An 18,217-nucleotide genomic window follows, 5' to 3' on the forward strand; every position below is an offset into this window, starting at 1 on the left:
AAAACTTATTATTTTTAATTATGATGTTTATCTAGTCTTAAACGCATGACTAATTATAAAGGCATTAACAGGCAGCTTATACAGAAACCAAAAATAAATGAGCGAAACCCAATAATATGCAATTCAATCATGCAATATGCCTTTTTTAAAAATATAAGATAAGAAATGGCAATTCTAAAAGTAGTACTTACTCATTTTATACATTTACTTCATCAACGTTTATCAATTATGACACACCGCGAGAGATTTATCGAATACTATCCTTTTGCAAACAGAAATTTAGAGCGACTACGCATTTCTTTAATTTTCGTCAAATATAACTAGCCTTTAATTGCGTGACAAGGTGGAACTGAAGTGAAGCCCCACCCCCATAAAACTGTGCTGAATCCCATTCTCACTGGCGTAAACCTGCTATTAGTTCAGCGTTTTCCCTTCCAAATATGGACATATTTGATGGCTGGCACAACTCTCTGCCTTGAATTTGGTTCCCAAACCAGAAGAAACTTTAAATCATTTTGATATGGCAAGAGGCATTAGTGTATCAGTCGCTCACTCAGTGGAGCTGACTCCAATCAGGGCCATCGAGTCTCGTATTCCATGGAATTGCTTTTGAGCGGACTCTCTGATCAGGTGCCTCAGTTAGTAGACTCCACATTTAAGTAGACTACTGAGTGATGGCCAAATCAAATCCTTCGATTTTGACCCGTTGTGTGTGTGACCGTGGTTGTTGCAAGGTGACGCTCACGTGGATCCACGGTACTTGAGGCAGTGGTTGCAAGCTTACACACACCACATGATAGCTTTTTTGGCAAGAGGGGCGAGGCAAAAGCAGCCCCTGGAGAAGAGGCTTGTAAGTGTGTCATGTATTAGAAAGAGGCACTGTCTTTATAAATAGACCGCATTTCTACTGCCAATTTCATCGATGGCACTTTGATGAACGAGGATTATCCGTGCAATCAACAGAATTACCCTTAAAGGATTGCGCAGCCACTCTTGCCTCGCTAAGTCGACTTCACGCGCATGACAAGGGTATGATAATTGTTCCAATAAAAGTAAAGAAACTGTGAATTCTGTCTCCAAGGTGGTGTTTTGAGTTGGGGAACCGAGAAGGAATTATAAAAGGACGAGCGGAGCTGATGGCCAGCAAACCGCGAACCTACAATGCCATAGAGTCGACGGGAATTGATCAGCAGTAGTCTTCACATGGGGCTAAAGAGATGGTGAGCAATATTGCTCGCATGCTACTTATGGACGAATTAAGTAGCACAGTCCTGCCTCTTACCCATTTGACTCTTGAATGTGGCTGACAATGATTCCGGTTGTAATTTTAATGAAGAGTGTATTCTGCCACCAATGGCTACAGCTGAATGCATTTCCTGACGATTATACACAAAACAGGCAAACAAATTTTTTACGGTTGCTCATGCTACTTATTTACTTACTCAGTAGCAATGCCATGATAGACTTCACATAATGCAAATGAATTGTTTGTGATATCGAGAAAATAGCTGCGGAAGCCACATTTGAAAATAAAATTCGAGCCGCAAGATACTGCCAATAAGCACACTGGGAAGTATTCCGTACGGAGCATGCTACTATTACGTTTAAGTAGTGCTCGGAAGCCAAACTCTTTTTTTAGGTTAGAGAGACGTCAAATTTTACTCAATCAAGAAGCCTTAGAAATAAAAATCTGCTTCACTGATTTGATATACTGCTTGACCACCACATCCTCCAGCCTCTTGATTTTCTTGGATTGGGATTTCCCCTTTGGCCTATCCCGGTAGTATGGCCCACCGACATAGCGTCCATGGATTTCAACTCCTATGAGGCAGTTCCCGTAGTGAGACGGCTTACTGCGACTTCTAGGAAGACACAAGGCTCTTAAATAATGACAGGCCAACAATTCTGACCTTTGTTGTTAACTACCATGTCCTAACTCGACACGAAGAAGGCGGTTGGTGTGAACGGATGAGTCTGCGAAGAATTGCCGCCAATTGGGTGGTTAAAGTGAGGTCGACTCTTGACGGATCATTGCATCCTGCTTTTCATAAGAAGACTGCGTGTAGTTAAAGCGACGCCAGAATTGAACAACTTGGTGTTGTTGACGCAGAATGACATCGCATCTACTTCGTTGTATAAAACCCAGACGGACTGATAAGTGGCTCTCTAATGTGTGTAAATCAGAAAGGTAGAATAAATGCAGAACGCTGGATTTATGTTAAGAATCTGGTTTACTTTTCTATTGAATGGGTCCGTTCTTAGGCGTCTATTCCCAAGAATGGTGATTATCTCAGTGATCTGGCCAAGTATTCGAAGTTGGTACCACTTTGGATCGAGTTTGCACGCCGTTGCTGCCACTGTAAAGTCCAAAGTGGTCTTTGACGTCAAAATAAGCTCTATCAGTTGGTAAAAAGACGTGCATTACAACCGTAATTGCCGTTTGCCTTAGATGCGTAACTGGGGGCTGTAATTACGGCAGCGTAATGGAATATGTCAGAGACCCTGCGTCTACACCCCAATGTTAGCGTTGAAGGCAGAAGTTCGTAGCATTGCCGTGGACCAGTCCAAAAATCGCCATTCATTGAGTTTCAAGTGGCGGGACATCTACCCAAATTCAACTACTGGGTGATGCAACTTTGTGGAGCAGAAAGGGAATTACGATGCAAAACTTGATTAAGTCGATTTGCCAAGAGGCATCAGTGACGTTGCTGTCAAGTATTTCTCTTCATGACTAACAGGCCGGCTGGTGGGCGTTACCCTATGGTACTGACTTCGTTGTGATAACTGAGGCGGGGGGTTGGTCGAGGGGAGAGCGGGAAATGACGCTAAAAAGAGGAGATGGCTATGTAATGGGTTGGGTGTTAATATAGCAGTTGGTTTTGGGAAAGAGGGACTTTGCGTACTGGCGATGGTACTTCGACGTTTGGGCTGGCCTTCGGGTCAGGCCAGTAGGCCCTACCCCTTCTGCAGATTAAATATGTACATGCTGGTCTTCAGGGAATTGTCAGGGCGCTAAGCCTACAAAAACTGCTTTTCTCCATTTGCCGTCACACTTCTTTTCTCCTAAATCAGTTTCATTTGCTCACACTGTGGCTTATTAGCTCAAATATAAGAATCCTTTTAGGCCAATTTTGATAAGATTTATCTTCTAGTATTTGACCAATACTTCTCATTAACCATATTTAATAAAACAGCAAATGCTCATTTTTGCTCCCTTTTCGTAAATATTGCTTATTACGCTAGTTAAATGAATTTATTTAAAATTAGACACCTTCGGCCTTGTAAAAGTTGTAGCCAATATCTTAAAAACGTTTGACACAAATACGGATTGGTTTGACTTTGCTGTTGTAAAGATTAATCTTGAAAAAACAGTTATCCTTTGGCTGGTTGTTTAGCTCAACGCTTGATTAGGCAAACATCAGGTCATCATAGACTACAACTTCTGCCGGCGGCATGAACTTCAGGGAATATCGGTGGTTGCTCAGCCCTTTCGCAAGTTTGTAATGAATTCTCTATTGTGCTGTTGTCTCATAAAGCGATGGTCTGTGGTGGACTAGAGACACAATCGGCTATCATTTAAAAAGTGCCGTTTGGCTACACCTTGAGATTACTTTTTAATTACTGGCTAAACCCTAATTGTTTTTATCGAACGTTTTTAAGGGCTTTATAAATTAGCCTAGGTAACTTTTTAAGGCTCTTTATTGATTACGTTGTTACTAATTATTCTTTAAACCCTTAGACCTTTCTAATTAAAAAAATTGCAAAAACTATAATCTCTTTTTTCTTTTAATTTTTTGCAATGTTAAGTTAATTTACGTATATATTTTGCATGCACTATTAGATTTGTTTAACCTTTTTGATTACATGTTTTGGCGCGCGATTGGTTGCAGTTAACTGAGGGTGTTTTTAATCAGGTGGATTTTGACCGAGTGGACGTGCATTATTTGCACTTATTTACTGCATCTGGTGTGTGACACTATTTCTTTACCGCACCATTATTCATATTTGGACACCCTTGGGACACTTGATATTTTATTTGTTCGTTGCGTCATTTCCCCCTTTGCTTCCACAATTACTCGTGATTTGTGCTGCAATCTTTACTGGTGGTTTATTTCATGTGTTCTGCCTATTCTCATTTTTGAACACATTTTTCTGACTCATTTGATGCGCTTGTGCCTTGTTTGATATCCAGAGCCATTTTAGTCTCCTTCATACGCAGATTTGCTTTCGACACGATGCGACCCAAAAAGAGTAAAAGGCGAGGTAGCAGTGGTGGCAGTCTTGCCAAATCACCTCCACCGACACCCGTCAAAGGTGTTGGTCGTCGTGGCAGACCTCCTTCTAAATCACCTACGGCTGCACCTCTTCCCACTCCTTCCCTTCCCTCGCGGGAAAATCACAACCACTCCCTATCACCAGATCACTCTCGAACATCGAGCAGCGACCAGGACGTATACCAGGGTCATCCTACTCCTGCTTTTATTTCCAAGCCTGTTCAACCCCTTGATACCGGTATAATGCCTCTGTTCTCTATCCTTCCATCAATTTGTCGCACCGATCATACCGAATATGACCTCTCTTTTAGCTGGAGCACCTACTAACTCAACCTCTCACCCTGCTTACATCTCTCCAAACGATACCAGTAGGTTGTGTTGGAATTTTCGTGTTGGTTACACTATTTCCCCCATTTCCACCACTTAATTATCTTCAAAATTTGTTTAAATGCCCTGAACTCCCTTTAATACTTATGCCGGTTTTTGGTCTTTATTTTTAATGAGCAAGTTGACTAAGGTTTGTTAAACTAGTTCAATGGTGCAGCATCGGGTTTCCCATCTGTTTTAAGTTGATCGACCAAGGAAGCTAGCCAAACGAGAGCGTAAGGCATTGATCAAATCGAGTCGTCGAACTCGCGCTGTTATTGATGAATCCTTTGTCGCGAATATGAATGAACTTTCGGACATCTTCCAATCCAATTGTGGCGTCGGCCCCTGCGAACTCCATCCCATTCCCATGGCAACCGACCCATCAAAACCCCCACCACTACTGCCATCTGTGTCACCTCCTCGCGGTGGTAAGGGTCGTGGCGGTGGTCGCCATGGAAAGCCATCTTCGTTTTTTTCGGCTCCAAGGCCTGCAGTTGCATCGCTAACGCCGCTCTGTCTCCCTTTTGGCGGCTTACCCAACCGATTAAAATCCCCCACCACGCCATTAAAACAGCTCACTCCACGATGTGTCCGGCGTTTTCTCGTAAGTTTATTTATTGTCCTAGTCTAGTCCTGGCTGTGTTATGTTTCTGGGTTTCTTATCCTAATTTAGAAAGCTGTGAATGGCATCCTGGAGCCGTCAACTACGGTAACAAGACTGTTTCAACCGCTGGATGTTCCATCTTCCATTATTTTTCCACCTCCTCCCGTTTCTGTTCCTCCTACCAGTGCTCCTATCCCCAATGAACCGAACGGCTTCTGTGGTAATAATGAGAGTATCAACAATCATGTTGCTATCTCCTCTCCATGCAAACGTGGTCGAGGAAGACCACCGAAATCATCAATCCCGGTGGCAGATCCAACAGTGACAAAATCCCCGATTTTGTTGGATCTTACCACCAACACAACGGATGTTTTGACCGCGCAACCCGTTGTGCCCGTGAAAACGCCATTGAAATCGCGCCGGAATTTGGCTGGAACGCCGAGAGAGCTAAGGGCCCTTCTCACCTGGGATACCATGATGAAAGCTAGTCAGGTAGACAACTTATTTCCTCTATTTACTCATGCTTGCTTACACGAACTCTTGCGTCGGCGTGGGTTTAATCTCTTGACCCAGTTTGAGAGCTTGTCTGTCGACTTGTGAGAAATAAGCTAGTGGTGTGGGTTTTTCTAATTACTGTACTCTGAAACAGAAGTGTAAGGTACTTATGTATGCACAAAATGTTTGTTCTCATTGCCACGGTTACCTTGGTAAAGCGTTTGCATTAGCGCTCCCTAGTAAATAAAATTTATGCTTTGGTGTGAATTTAGTCGCTTCAAACAACAAGCTGCTCAACGCATTTATGAATGCACGAAAAAAGGGAGAGAACTCGGCTAGCTACCGAATGTTCTATAATTCTCTAAATGGTTTGGGAGTAAGAAATTCCTCCCACGCAAGGCGATTTTACCAACCTTGGCCACAAGTGAGGGACCTAAACTGACGCTGAGATTAAACATGTTGAAGATGATGTGCTGAAGGGAGTTGAGTGGTGGAAGAAGTATTTACATTTTTCTAGGCATCTCAAACTATGTGTTACTCAACAGCTGGAATGTTGAAATTGGTCACTGCTCCTGCGAACAGACAAAATGTACTGTTTGGAAGGATTGCGGAAGTCAGTTGTTTAAAGACATCCGATCGAGATTATACTCCAAGCTTACGAGTGATGTTTATAATTTCCCTTGCCTGTCGTCTGAAGGAATCTGGAGGTCCCTCGGGTCCTGGAGGCGATTTCACATCAATGACTTCATCAGCTGCGGACCCGACTTCCCCATTGTCGCTCCAAATTGTCTCTAGTGGAACCGGTGATGAGACCTCCGACCAAAGAACAACTCGTGGCCGAAGTCGACGCCTCTCCACGGGGCCGGCCAGCTCTGGATCCTTCACTGAAGCCGAGTCGGTTCACCATCACCTATCCCAGCAGAATTCCGTGGCAATGGGTTTAGAGGTCTCTGGTGTGGCATCTTCGACACCAGGATCAGAGCTAATTGGATCTAATTTCATTGAAGGTGGAGTAGCAGAGAAGAATGTGAGTTTGGCGGTTTAAAAGTGTTTTCCTGCACTGACATGCTTGGGGTTGAAGTAAGTGTCACCTTTTACAGACTAGTTGAACATTTGTTAGTCTTTCTGATTTCATTCAGTGGAGGTTTACATATCGACTCCTCGTTTTAAACCGCCATTGTTCGTCGACGGTAGCAGATATGACCCGAAATCAAGGCGGTGCATGGTGCGCTGCAAGTGTTTATGTAGTGGAAGTGGCAGATATCCACCCATCCATCTGTCCGAAGCTACTCGATTAACCAATCGTCCTCTTAGAGGGTCATTAATGTTGTCATTCTGTAGGAGCCTCATCACCCATTCAGCCTCTCTCCTAACCGAGGTGTTGGAGGCAAAAGTCGAAGCAGTGGGAATCGTAAACGTCGAACCACCTCACCATCACTCCCGCCACCATTACCTTCAACGCCGCCTTCAGCCACCGACACCGCCGCCCTTGAGCAAGGGGCTTCTCAAGCATCCCCCACTCTCGCTTCACCCCTTTTACCCCCTCGCAAGCGCTACAAGGTCGTTGGCAGTGGTGGAGAAAGTGGTGAAATGACATCTTCCACTGCTACCGCCTCCGCTTCTGCCAGTCACCACCTTCACAATGACAATACTGAAGACGAGGACAACGATTTAGAATTCGGCATCCAGTACGTAGATGATAGTAATGCCTCGGAATCGGTTTCCCCTCACGGCGACCACCATCAACAGAGAGATGTGCCAATCCCCACTATTGCTGCAGTGACGACGACGGCGGCGGCTGCTGCTGCTTCTACGCCGAATGGGAAACGAAGACCTAGAGGTGATTGCTGTGTTTTCATTGGCGCGAGATTCTCCTTTTCACTTAAAAAATTGTGAACGAACTCTTTTTTCGCGTTTCAGGACGACCGAGTAAAAAGACGTACTCGCCGAATGGGCGACCAAGACGAGAGGTACATGATTTTTTTCGGTTCAAGTGTTTAAAAGGACCCCATTGTTTTTTGAATGGCTGGAAAGTGGAAGTGCTTTTCATCTGAGTGTTTTCTATCAAAATCGTTCCCTGCATTCTAGGCCGCAGCCATGGGTTTTGCTAGCATGGTTGCATCCTCAATCAACGCCACGTCAATGCTTTCAATGGTTGAAGGGAATGAAGTTGCCTCCTCCAATCCAACCACTACCACCGTCACTGCAGAGGCGGCAGATGTAAAGAAGGAGGAGGTTGCTCCTCCGTCCAAGCGTGGACGAAAACCTAAGAAGGCGGTAGTGCCGTCCTTGACTGGGGCAGCTCCCAAACCCCGTGGACGTCCTCCTAAACATCCGCGTCCTTCTGTTGAAGGTAATGATCCCCCTGAAAGATTAATCGCCCTTTTTATTTCAATTTCAGCTTTTTGCTTTCCTTCCCTCCTAGAACCAATTCTCGTGGACCTGGAGGATAAGAAACCCATAGCTATGTAAGCTGTCTTAAACTGTCTTCTACCTTCTGTCTAAAGTGAAAATTTATCTAGTTTCCGTCCTCTTTTTTCAGAGCTCCGGACATCTTTATTGAACTCAAGCCGCCTTACATGGTTAGTCCAGAAGCGCAGGATGAAGTAGAGTGTGTAAAACCCATGGAACGCCTGGAGGTTTCTAAGCAGCGAGAATTGAAGAAGTCAAAGCGCGGCAGACGTCCAGCATCGTCTGCTTCTTCGCCTCCCCCGGCCAAACGCAGGGAGATGGAAGAGGTGAGTCTTCTCCACTTTCTTCCCAATCCATCCTTCTACTCCTCCAACGGCCTTGCGTCTCCCACCATTTTCTATTCACCAGAATGAGGAAAATCGTTTGATCTACGGCAGCCATCAACTGCGTCTTTTCCTTCTCCGAAATCATTATTCTCGACGGAAAGCGAAAGCCAATTCTCCGGAAAGCATCAACTTGGGTTTGACGAAAACTCAACAATTTTTAGCTGCTGGACAGATTGCGAAGCTACCGACCAGAACCGGATTCTTCCCCTTCTCATCTCTGGCCGACAAAATTGTGGAAGATGTGGGAAATAAGGAAGGTGAAGAACACGAAGAAAAGATGTGGGTTCATCAGCTGTACTCGCGTCTGCTGGACACTTCGGATCTTTGCGATCCTTCCACGCGACTGACTTCTCCTCTCCTCTCCCTTCCCTGCCCTCTGCGCTGTCCCGAGTTCTATCGATTTATCTGTGGTTCGGGGCTGTTGAACAACTTCGAGAGCGCCTTGGAATGCGAAAACTCCATCCAACCACGAATCCTCGGAACGGTTTCTCCCGATATCGTTTCTCAATCGGAGATTAAGATAGCTCCGTTCTACCCCAGTGGGTCGGGGTGGCCACCTTTGTGTCTGCGAGACATTGTCCCACGTTTGGGCATCGTAACGGGAGGCTTCCAACAGTTGGATCTACTCCTTGAATTTCTCTTCCGAACGTGGGAAGCCTATGCTGGTAGACGAAGTTGGGTGGGAAAACAGTTGCAGCAGATTCGATCGTTGTACAATCAACTTCGGGTGAGTGGACGACCTCAAACACTGAGAAATCTGAAAAGCTCGGGTGGAACTTTTGCCTTTTAATTTTATTCCACTCTTCCAGACGGAGCACGTAGCGAACCATCCAGAGAAGCAACTTCCTCTCCCCTCCGCTGGTCTAGCTTCCGGTTCTGCGAAGGGCTCGGGTCCAATCATAGCTGGCAGTGGGGTCGCCCGCAAGAAAGTCGATCGACAAACTCTTGAACGCGGTGCCGAGGTGATTAGCTGTCTCTGTGGTTTCCGTGTGGAGGGAGGACATGTAATGGTTCAGTGTAACGCTTGTGTCACTCGCCAACACCTGCCTTGCGTGTGGTGGGCCCTTTGTCTCGACATGAACCCGCGTTTAGCCGCCCCAGCCACACCTCTGGGTGCCACATGGCCATCCACTGCAAGGCCTGCTGCCTCTCCCCTCCGTTTAACTCGTTGTCGAGCTGCTCTGGCTGGAGCTCTAGCCGCTGGAGGCCACAACATTTCTTGGCTCCTCTCCCTTGCTGATACGTCACCTGATTCCTGCCCTGTCTACTACTGTCCAAACTGTCTAGAGCTGGACGGGCTGACGAAGGACTATCCACGTACCCTAGCAGCTTCACTAGAGGTTCACAATGTTGCGGCGGTGTTCTCAAAGACGGCAAAACGCCACGAGTACTGGAGCCTTGGAACGGATGAAGAGCAATTTCTCACTGATGAATTTGCCATAATTCATCGGAGGGATTACGAGGCTGCCACGACCGCCACGCCAATGACGAATTTGCTTGAGGAGTTTTCGTCCAGGCCGCCACTGATGAAGGCCTCCGACGCAGTGGTTGTGAGGATCTACCAGCTGTGGAAGGATGCTAAGTGAGCTAAACCGACTTCTTCATGCTTCCACTGTTGCTTAAATTGTTTTCTTGTTGGTAACATGATGATTTTGAACCAACATCTTGTTTAAAATCCTGTTGGGCGAGTGTGGAACGTATTCTGTTGAACCATTACTCTTGAGTTTCTAACGCGAGAATTCACCAAAAGGTTCACCTCATCACTTGGCGGCTTTCTCTCTCAACAGCGGAAGAAGCTGGATGGAAGGCGGGGCTTTTCTACGACCCTACGATCTTCCCTCCAGTCTATCTTCCTCGCTCAACACCTGGCATCCACGCGAGTTGATCTACGATGAGACAAGTCGTCTCGTCCTTCCCCTTTCCACCCTTCGTGGACGTTGCTGTGTCCTCTCCCCCACCACCTATCGACTCGGCCGACCGGCTGACCTCCCAGCCGTTGTACTTCCACCAGAGGAGATGGCCACTCCACCCACTGACCATCATCCACTCGTCTTCCTCTGTGAGCGTCTTGTCACCAAAAACGAGGAGGGTGAACTGATTGTCAAAGACATTGCTCCAGCCTACCTCAAGGTCATCACTAAGGTGAGCCACTCGTCTTGTCACTCCCAATTGTTGATCTTTTGTGTTGGCCGTCAGCAGAGGTAGTTGAGCGACTCAAGAATTGGTAGTTCTTTCCCCTCCCTTGTAAATGCTGAAGCTTCCGGCTCTACATTGAAGCAATTCGCTGATGGAAGAAGTGTCGCTGCCTCCGTGTGGAGGCGCCGGCACATTTACCCTTTGACCAAACGTCATGCAACAGATTGCGAGTACGCGGTGTAATTCCACGAAGTTGCGTTGTGCAATCACCAGCTGCCACCCCCTTACTCGCTGGGTGGTATTGTCAGGCGCCTAATCACCAGTCACCTTCCATACTCTCTTACAGCCTTACTACTTCTTGCGACACTCTGAAACCTCTTCGCTACGGGCCGCAATTACGAGGACTTTCACAATCCAGCACCTTCTTCACCTTGATTCTGCAACCCGTCTCGGGGAGATTATTTCCTGCGGTGTTGAATCTGGGCGACTTTTCGCCGACTCCGTCCAGCGTCGATGGGTGGACGAGGCGGTTCCCGAGGCCGTTAAACAAGACACTTCTAGCGTCGCCACGCCTCCGCCTCCTCGTCAGTCATCAACAATGTCATCCAAACGTCCTCGTGAAAGAAGTTTAAATGCAGTCCTTCCTTTGCTAAAATCACTTTCACCGGCCGGGCTTCCTTCAACAACGGCAGCAGTAACAACCGTCTTTCACCACGGATCAAGGAAGCCCTCGATTGTGAGGTCGTCCCTGCCGAGACCACCTACACCGGGGTTGTCATCGCCCAAGAAACGCGTGCGATCGACAGGAGCAATAATTTCAGCACCAGCGATCAAGCATCTGAGTTTTACGGAACTTCAGCAACAAATTGCTCTTGGAGATGAATCTTTGACCAAGGACACTGTTCCTGTGACCCCCAAGAGACGTGGAAGGAAACCCAAGGTCTTGGCGTCGTCACTAACCCATGCACCGGCCCCAATTGAACAACTGCGGGTAGATGTAGATACGGAAATTAAGGAAGAGGGGGAGAAGGAGGGCGAAGAGGAGGATACTAGAGAAGGCTGTTTGTTGGAGCCCTCCATATCTCCAAAACTCGCCGAGGTGACATCAGTGATGGACTCCTCCTTCTCGTGTGAATCCATCACCGTGACGGGTATGTTGCAACAGATCGCGCCCGTGGCCTGTGGCGAAGTGATGCCAGGAGTGGAAGAAGTGGAGGTGGAGCAGTTGCGCGAATCGGTTTCGCCTCTCCCTCCCGATACCGCATTCCCGCCCAAGGGGATTGGCGCTCTCCTCCGGGAATGCTGCCTCCAGCAGGAGCCAATTGTGGAGGTGAATATACTACTAACCCACTAATTAGTAGTAACTGTCGTCTACATCTTTACCGCTCTTGCATCTAGTGTTAGGGCTTGCCTTTGTCGTTCATTCGCATGATTTGGCTGGGAAAGCTTATTTAACGCGCTTTGCCCATTCCCAGGTATGGGGTGCTGAATGCGTTCACTAGGCTGTGGCAAATCTAGTTATTTCCACACTCGCCTCTTTGTTGTCACAAACTTCGTCCACGTATTCTTGCTACGATCAGGTGGCCGTGGGCAGGAAAATCAAGGAGGATCTGTGTGTATACGACAACATGGCAGTTGTCTTTTTTGGAGGCGAAAGGAGGAGTTGTGAAACAAGCTTGACAGGCTCGTGGATCAATTTTTATGCTCGAGTTGAATCGTCAACTCGTCGTCTCACCCCCCCCCCCCTCTCCACTTTTCTGTTGGCTGAAGTTCTGAATTCAAACGGAAAATGGAGGGACCTGGCTGTTGGCACTCCTACCGGTAGTTACACCTACTCCCTCGTGGTGGCAGGTTCGCGCGCGAGATCAGAGAAAGCCTAAGCGCGACAAATCCAAGCCTTCATCTTGAAGGCTGGTGCATTTGTGTCTTGGAGTCTCCCCTACCATTCAGATCCCCGCAGCTGTGCATGTCTTTGTTCGAGTTAGAGCGGGCGGTGGGGGAGGATGAGGTTTGAGGCGTAGGTGGACATTCCATCTGGGTGAATATACTTTTGGGACGATCTTCACGGTGCGGAGGTATTAATTCTCCCAGTCGGTATTTCGCCCACCAGGCGTGCTTGTTCGAAATCTACTCAAATGGGGGAGAGGGCACTTCCACCTATTTTTAGCGCTGTGATTCAGCTCGGAGGACAACCTCCTTCCACTCCTCCCCCCCCCCCCTCCGTATTGCAGTTGGACCGTCCATTTAACTCGAACTCCCTGTTTCTGGAAAACAGGGAAACAATGGAATTTTATTTTCACTTTAGTGGATCTGCTGAATGAAATCATTTTATTCTTTGAACTAAACCTCCCTCCCGCCTTCTCCTCCTTGGCAGCAGTTAGCTTTCCATCTCCAATTGCGTCGTCGTCGTCGTTTCTGTAGCACCCATGAACTCTCACCTCACCTTGCACTCTCAAATGGGGCGCTCTATTGACGAGGAGGTGAGGATAGCGTCCTCATGGCCCTCCGCCTGCTCCACACGCTTTCATTACCCTTAGACGGTATCCATTTGTCGTCAGTAGGAACCGCTGAATTGCCTGGAAGTAGCTCCACATTTCATGTGGGGAAGGGGTGGGGAGGAAGGCTACCCCGCCGCTTATCGACCATCGCTATCAATCCCGTATTCAGCACTTTTTAATTGCTTAAATTAAGTTAGTATCCATTTGCCCACCATCCGCATTTTCTTCGCCCTTCCAAGTGGAATTCCACCCTCCCTGACGTGACGCCAACATTCGATGTATTGCAGGGCTGCGTGGTTGAATGCGCCGACCGAGTGGTTCGAAAGTGCCTTGAGGCTGTAATCGTGGAGGTGACCTGCGGTGCAAATCGCAGTGATTTGCTGCGTACCTCACCTCCACCGTGTCTTATAGCGCCTCCACGCCGTGTTCCACGCGTCCTCTTCGAGGAATACGAAAGCTGGGAAGAGGGTTCCGTTTTGGACCTGCCAGATGTTGAATACCTTAATTCCACCGGAATCTTCTCCATCGTCTCAAAGGGCAATGAGGAGGAGGAGAAGGAGGCGGCTTCCTCGCTTCTCCGGCTCTCTCCACCCATTGTTCTGGAGGCCTCAGACCTCACCACTGTTAGACGACCTACAATCGACCGTGACGACGAGGTCGTGAATGAGACGGAGGGACAGGAAGTAGAGGAGGAGGATGAAGAAGAAGAAGAACCCTACCAACCAATCAGTAGCGCCTCTGAGTCGAATTCTGACACCTCCAACGACAACCCTGTCGGTTCAACAGCCCCAACTGTGCTGGCGACAGTACCTTCTGTCCCTGTGGTGGTTACGGTGGAGGCGGACGCTACTTCAAGGGAGCGTCATCATTCCAACACCTCGACAACTGCTGCTGCTGCTAGTGCTGTTGTTTCCGTTCCCACCATCACCAGGGCTATATCTTCTTCTTCCGGATCAAGTTCGCGTCGACGAAAAGGTAGCAGCCCGAAAAAACGGGTCTTCGACGATCCCGAGAGGATCTTGGATTTGTCTGCCAAGTCGAGCGCTGTGGATGAATGATTGATTGGCGTGTGTTCCTCTCCTGTACAGCTCTCTCTCTCTCTCTCTCCATCCATCTCTCTCTTTTAATCTGATCTAACTCTCAGTCTAGCTCCGCCTTTTTGTCTTGTACATAAAAGTTGTATTCCCATTCTGGCGCTGATGTCTGGTTGTCTCTTTATTGATTGCCTCGTCCTCCTCTCTTGTTGCTGCCACTGCCGCCACTGCTGCTGCTGCTTCTTTTACATCGTGTACACATTGAAAGCTAAATAGCCTCCGTCTCCGTTACCACCACCACTATTATTATTATCATCTTCATTATCATTTTAAGACCACTATTATCATGGAGTTTGAAATACAACCTATTCGACTGCCGCGCGTGTCTTTCCCCTTCTGCTCTCTGATTGGTTGTCTCTAGTGTGACCTTGGGGCAGGCCAATGGCTGTGAAGGGTCTCAACGTTGGTGTATCAATGGCTTATCTGATTGGATTCGCGCCGTCTTCGCATAAATTAGGCATCAAATTCGCGACAGGGGTGTCATTATTGTTGTCTCCCGAGTCAATGGACTTCTTATCGGCAGTTGCTCTCCCTTGTTGGCGGTTTTTTTTACGATTGTGATTGAGGTGTTCCGGTTTTTTTTCTTCGGGATAGACATTGCTTCTAATTTCGCCTGTGATGAGTGTAGTTCCCTTTTGCTCCAATAAATCTCTGGTAAAGAAAGAGGTACGTGCCACCTTTGGTCTGTAAATTACCCATAACAATTGACGCTCGTTTTCTCACCTGGTTCGGATGCCTCTTCCTCCTCCTAAGGCCTTTTTCTCCTTCTTTTTCTTTTTGTTACTGTTGCCTCCACTGCTGTTACTACTAAGCGGCCTTTATGTCCATTTTTTCCTCCTACCATCAATGCCCCGTAAAGTCAGCTCTCTCTCCTGGCTGAAGGATTTTTGACTGCCTCGTATTTTTTGCATTGCTAGAACTACATGAGTTTGAAAAAAGGCGCAATTCCCCTTCCTGTTTCGTGTTCCGAGGTTCTCCTGTATCTAGTCACATGCGACAGCACAGGCTGTCCACCTCGCAATTAGGTCCTCATTGGAGTGGTCTTGAATTTGTTCCTTGCCTCGAGTTAGTCACCTCGAAGGTGGTGCAGCCATGACTTGTAGCTCCTTCGTTTGCGGTTAAAGCAACTTCTAGTGGTACTGCTTCTTGGCATTATATTTGAGGTATGGAGGCGGGCATCACTCGTGCGGTTGTTCCAAGTCTAGCCACACCGACAACAATTGTGACCTTCTTCTCCTTCTGAATCGGTTAATCAGATCTTGTTTTTTATTGGTGCTGTGCTTTCATTGGCTAGCCGGGTGACATCTGATGATTGGACGCTGTTGGTTGGTGTTTGAAAGTGATTTGTTTGATTTTTTATGGTTCAGTGTATCATTAAATAGCAGCTTCCATGGATCATTCCTCGAAGGTGTGGCAAGGCATGCCATTATGGCGGACCAGTTCATAAGTAGTGGATGTCCATGTCCTGCATATTTTCACCTCTACTGGAAGTTCCTCGCACACACACATGCACAGTCTTTGTTTCTCTCCACTGCTAGTGACACGTTGGCCCTCAAGACCAGACGGGAGGAGTGGCTCTCCTTCCCACTGCAAATGTGGATAAACGCATCTCTCAGTGCTTCCTCACCATTTCTGGACAGTGTGCTTTGGCGCACACTCGCTGCACTCCTCCTCCCCCAAGCGCTATGCTGACGAAGAGATCTAAGGGAAGCTGACTTCCTCATCTTTGGCGTCGAGATAACGCGCGGTATCGTAGGGCACACTAGTCGGAATCACATGCATCGGGTTCTTTGACCGATGGCCGAGTGGTTGTGCATGAGGATTCCACACCTAAGAACTGATTTGCAAGGACTGACGCGCGGATGCGAACATCGGATTGCTCTCTCCCTGTTCTACGTTGCTATTGTTATCACTCTAGCACTGCCTTAGGGAGAGAAAATCGCAGGCACAATTAAATGACGATTGGAGGGGGTCTAGACCCTCTTCCTTCCTCCCCTCCCCCGAAGGAAGTAAATCCTAAGCTGCGTCCCTCCGAACATTAAGGTGGAGGCCATCGCACCAGAACCGACGTCGAAGTGGGAACAAGGAGGCGATTTCGACTTAGAAGGGAGGAGAGCAGCGAAACTGCTGCCTAGTGTAGATCGAGGAGACATCACGTGATCAGGTGACTGAAACGCACACCTCAGTTGGCATTGCCTAGGCTTGGTGCAGTTTTTGTCGGCCTGCAAAGTGGACACCACTGTTTATGGGCCACCAGTGCTGTGTTACCTCCTTCCCCCCCACACCCATCCTCTCTTCTGAACGCTCTCAGCCCCCATACGGGGCCTGTCGTCCGTCCACTGAAGAATTTGGCGCGTGTTATTTGGCCTTGTCAGCTCTACGACACCGCGTGTTAACTTCCCCCTCCGAAGGCACGGTAAGTGGAGAACCCACTGTCCAGAAAGTGTGAGGAAGACCTGAGAGATAGGCGCATTTACATTTGCGTTGGGAGGGTAGCCACCACTCCCGTCTGGTCGTGAGGGCTGACGTGTTTCCAGTTTGTCGAGGTCTAGCCCACAACAAAAGAGCGGAGATGGAAGGAGAGTAGCAGCGGCTAATTCGCACGCCCAAGCCGCGCATAAAGAGGTGGCAGCAATTGTCTTAAAGACCTCTTAAATTTTCCTCCAGTTCTTGGCCTGCTGGCGTCCTGACTTGCAAAGCTGTGGAATCGCTCCGAGATTCGTCAAGCTTGCCGATTTGACCGAGTCAACGATGCGCTTGTCCTTCGGCCCTCTTTTGGTATTGCTTCTCAGCATTGATCTCATTAGTCAAAATGAGGCGGTGAACAACACTTCTCTCATCTCATTCGTGGATTTCACCTCTGATACTGGTGGAAAATGTGGAAAAGAAGGCGGAACTCCTCCCTTCCGCACAACTGACTGTACACTGTGACAATGCTGCTTTTTAATTTAAGTAGTAATTGCTTTTTTACTTAATGAACTTGTTTGTAACGCTTCCGCTGGCCTAGGCTAACAAACACGAGGGGCTTCCATTCGATTTCGGAGGTAATCGCCATCCCTCCTCCACCCACTAAATGCTAGACCTTTTAAATAAGTCGCCGCTCTTTCCACAGAATTAAACTCTTTGACATTGAGGGTGGCAAAGGCGCTGTTTTAGCGGGGTCAGTGACACCTTTGATTACTGGCAAAGAAGCCAAATCCATTTCTCAAATCAAGTTTGGCAGTCGAGACTTCCGTCTGTGCCGTACTTTTGATTGTACAATTGACAAATCCTCATGCAAATAATCCCCCTCTCCATCTTGCACTTCCTCACCTCATCAACTCCGTCCGCGTGTGCACGACTATGCTGACCTCCAATCTGTTTTGCTCATCAGGTTTTGAATGCGGTCAACTCCGAGCTAGCTAAGCAATAGCCTCACCACTGATGACCTCATCGGCCGACGTGTGCGGGTAAGGTCATGAGCGAGACTGGGCGGCGACCCCGTCTGTATGTCTCAGATGCTTCAGTCACGTGCGCTTATAGTAATTAGTTGACCTTGACCTTAAAGAACGTGCTGACGCGGCAAGAGGGGTGCCCGGATGTGGTCTCGTTCAATCAAGCCGGATGGGGCGATAGGGTGATTTCTAGGGCGACCGTATAAGCAACCACGAAATTGGAGACCGTTTCCTGGAGTTGTAGACGCCCCCTATAGAAAGTGATCATTAACACCCACATTTTGGCTTGTGGACGGAACTTAGAGGCAAATACGACGGTTTTTGCAACAAGTTATGTGACGTTACATGCGGATAGGCTGATACAAATAATGAGGTGGTGAAATAACAACGGCTCTCCGACCGAAAGTATGCCGCAAAGTTTAAGTCGGGGAGCGGTTGACTCCTATCAAGCAAGACACAAAGCTACCAACGGCGACCATTCAACATCCACCCCAGTTTCTGTGCCATTAGATCGA

The 18,217-nt window shown here is 47.8% G+C and overlaps 1 protein-coding gene across 1 annotated transcript; it reads left to right on the top strand. All coding sequences in view use genetic code 11, as the record gives it.

Annotated features, from left to right (window-relative positions):
* Positions 1 to 4,235: 4,235 nt before the first annotated feature.
* On the top strand, positions 4,236 to 14,232 carry EGR_10271 (hypothetical protein; the record flags this gene model as incomplete). Its single annotated transcript, XM_024499520.1, has 17 exons — positions 4,236 to 4,512; positions 4,586 to 4,642; positions 4,844 to 5,247; positions 5,317 to 5,739; positions 6,440 to 6,769; positions 7,084 to 7,582; positions 7,663 to 7,712; positions 7,831 to 8,095; positions 8,168 to 8,210; positions 8,285 to 8,480; positions 8,563 to 9,267; positions 9,350 to 10,122; positions 10,328 to 10,682; positions 11,023 to 12,006; positions 12,179 to 12,527; positions 13,098 to 13,156; positions 13,414 to 14,232. 17 exons carry the CDS (start codon positions 4,236 to 4,238, stop codon positions 14,230 to 14,232), a joined length of 6,588 nt encoding a protein of 2,195 aa, XP_024346074.1.
* Between the last annotated feature and the right edge of the window lie 3,985 nt (positions 14,233 to 18,217).

The sequence above is a fragment of the Echinococcus granulosus genome (genome assembly GCF_000524195.1).
Source record: "Echinococcus granulosus chromosome Unknown EG_S00204, whole genome shotgun sequence".
NCBI lineage: Eukaryota > Metazoa > Platyhelminthes > Cestoda > Cyclophyllidea > Taeniidae > Echinococcus > Echinococcus granulosus.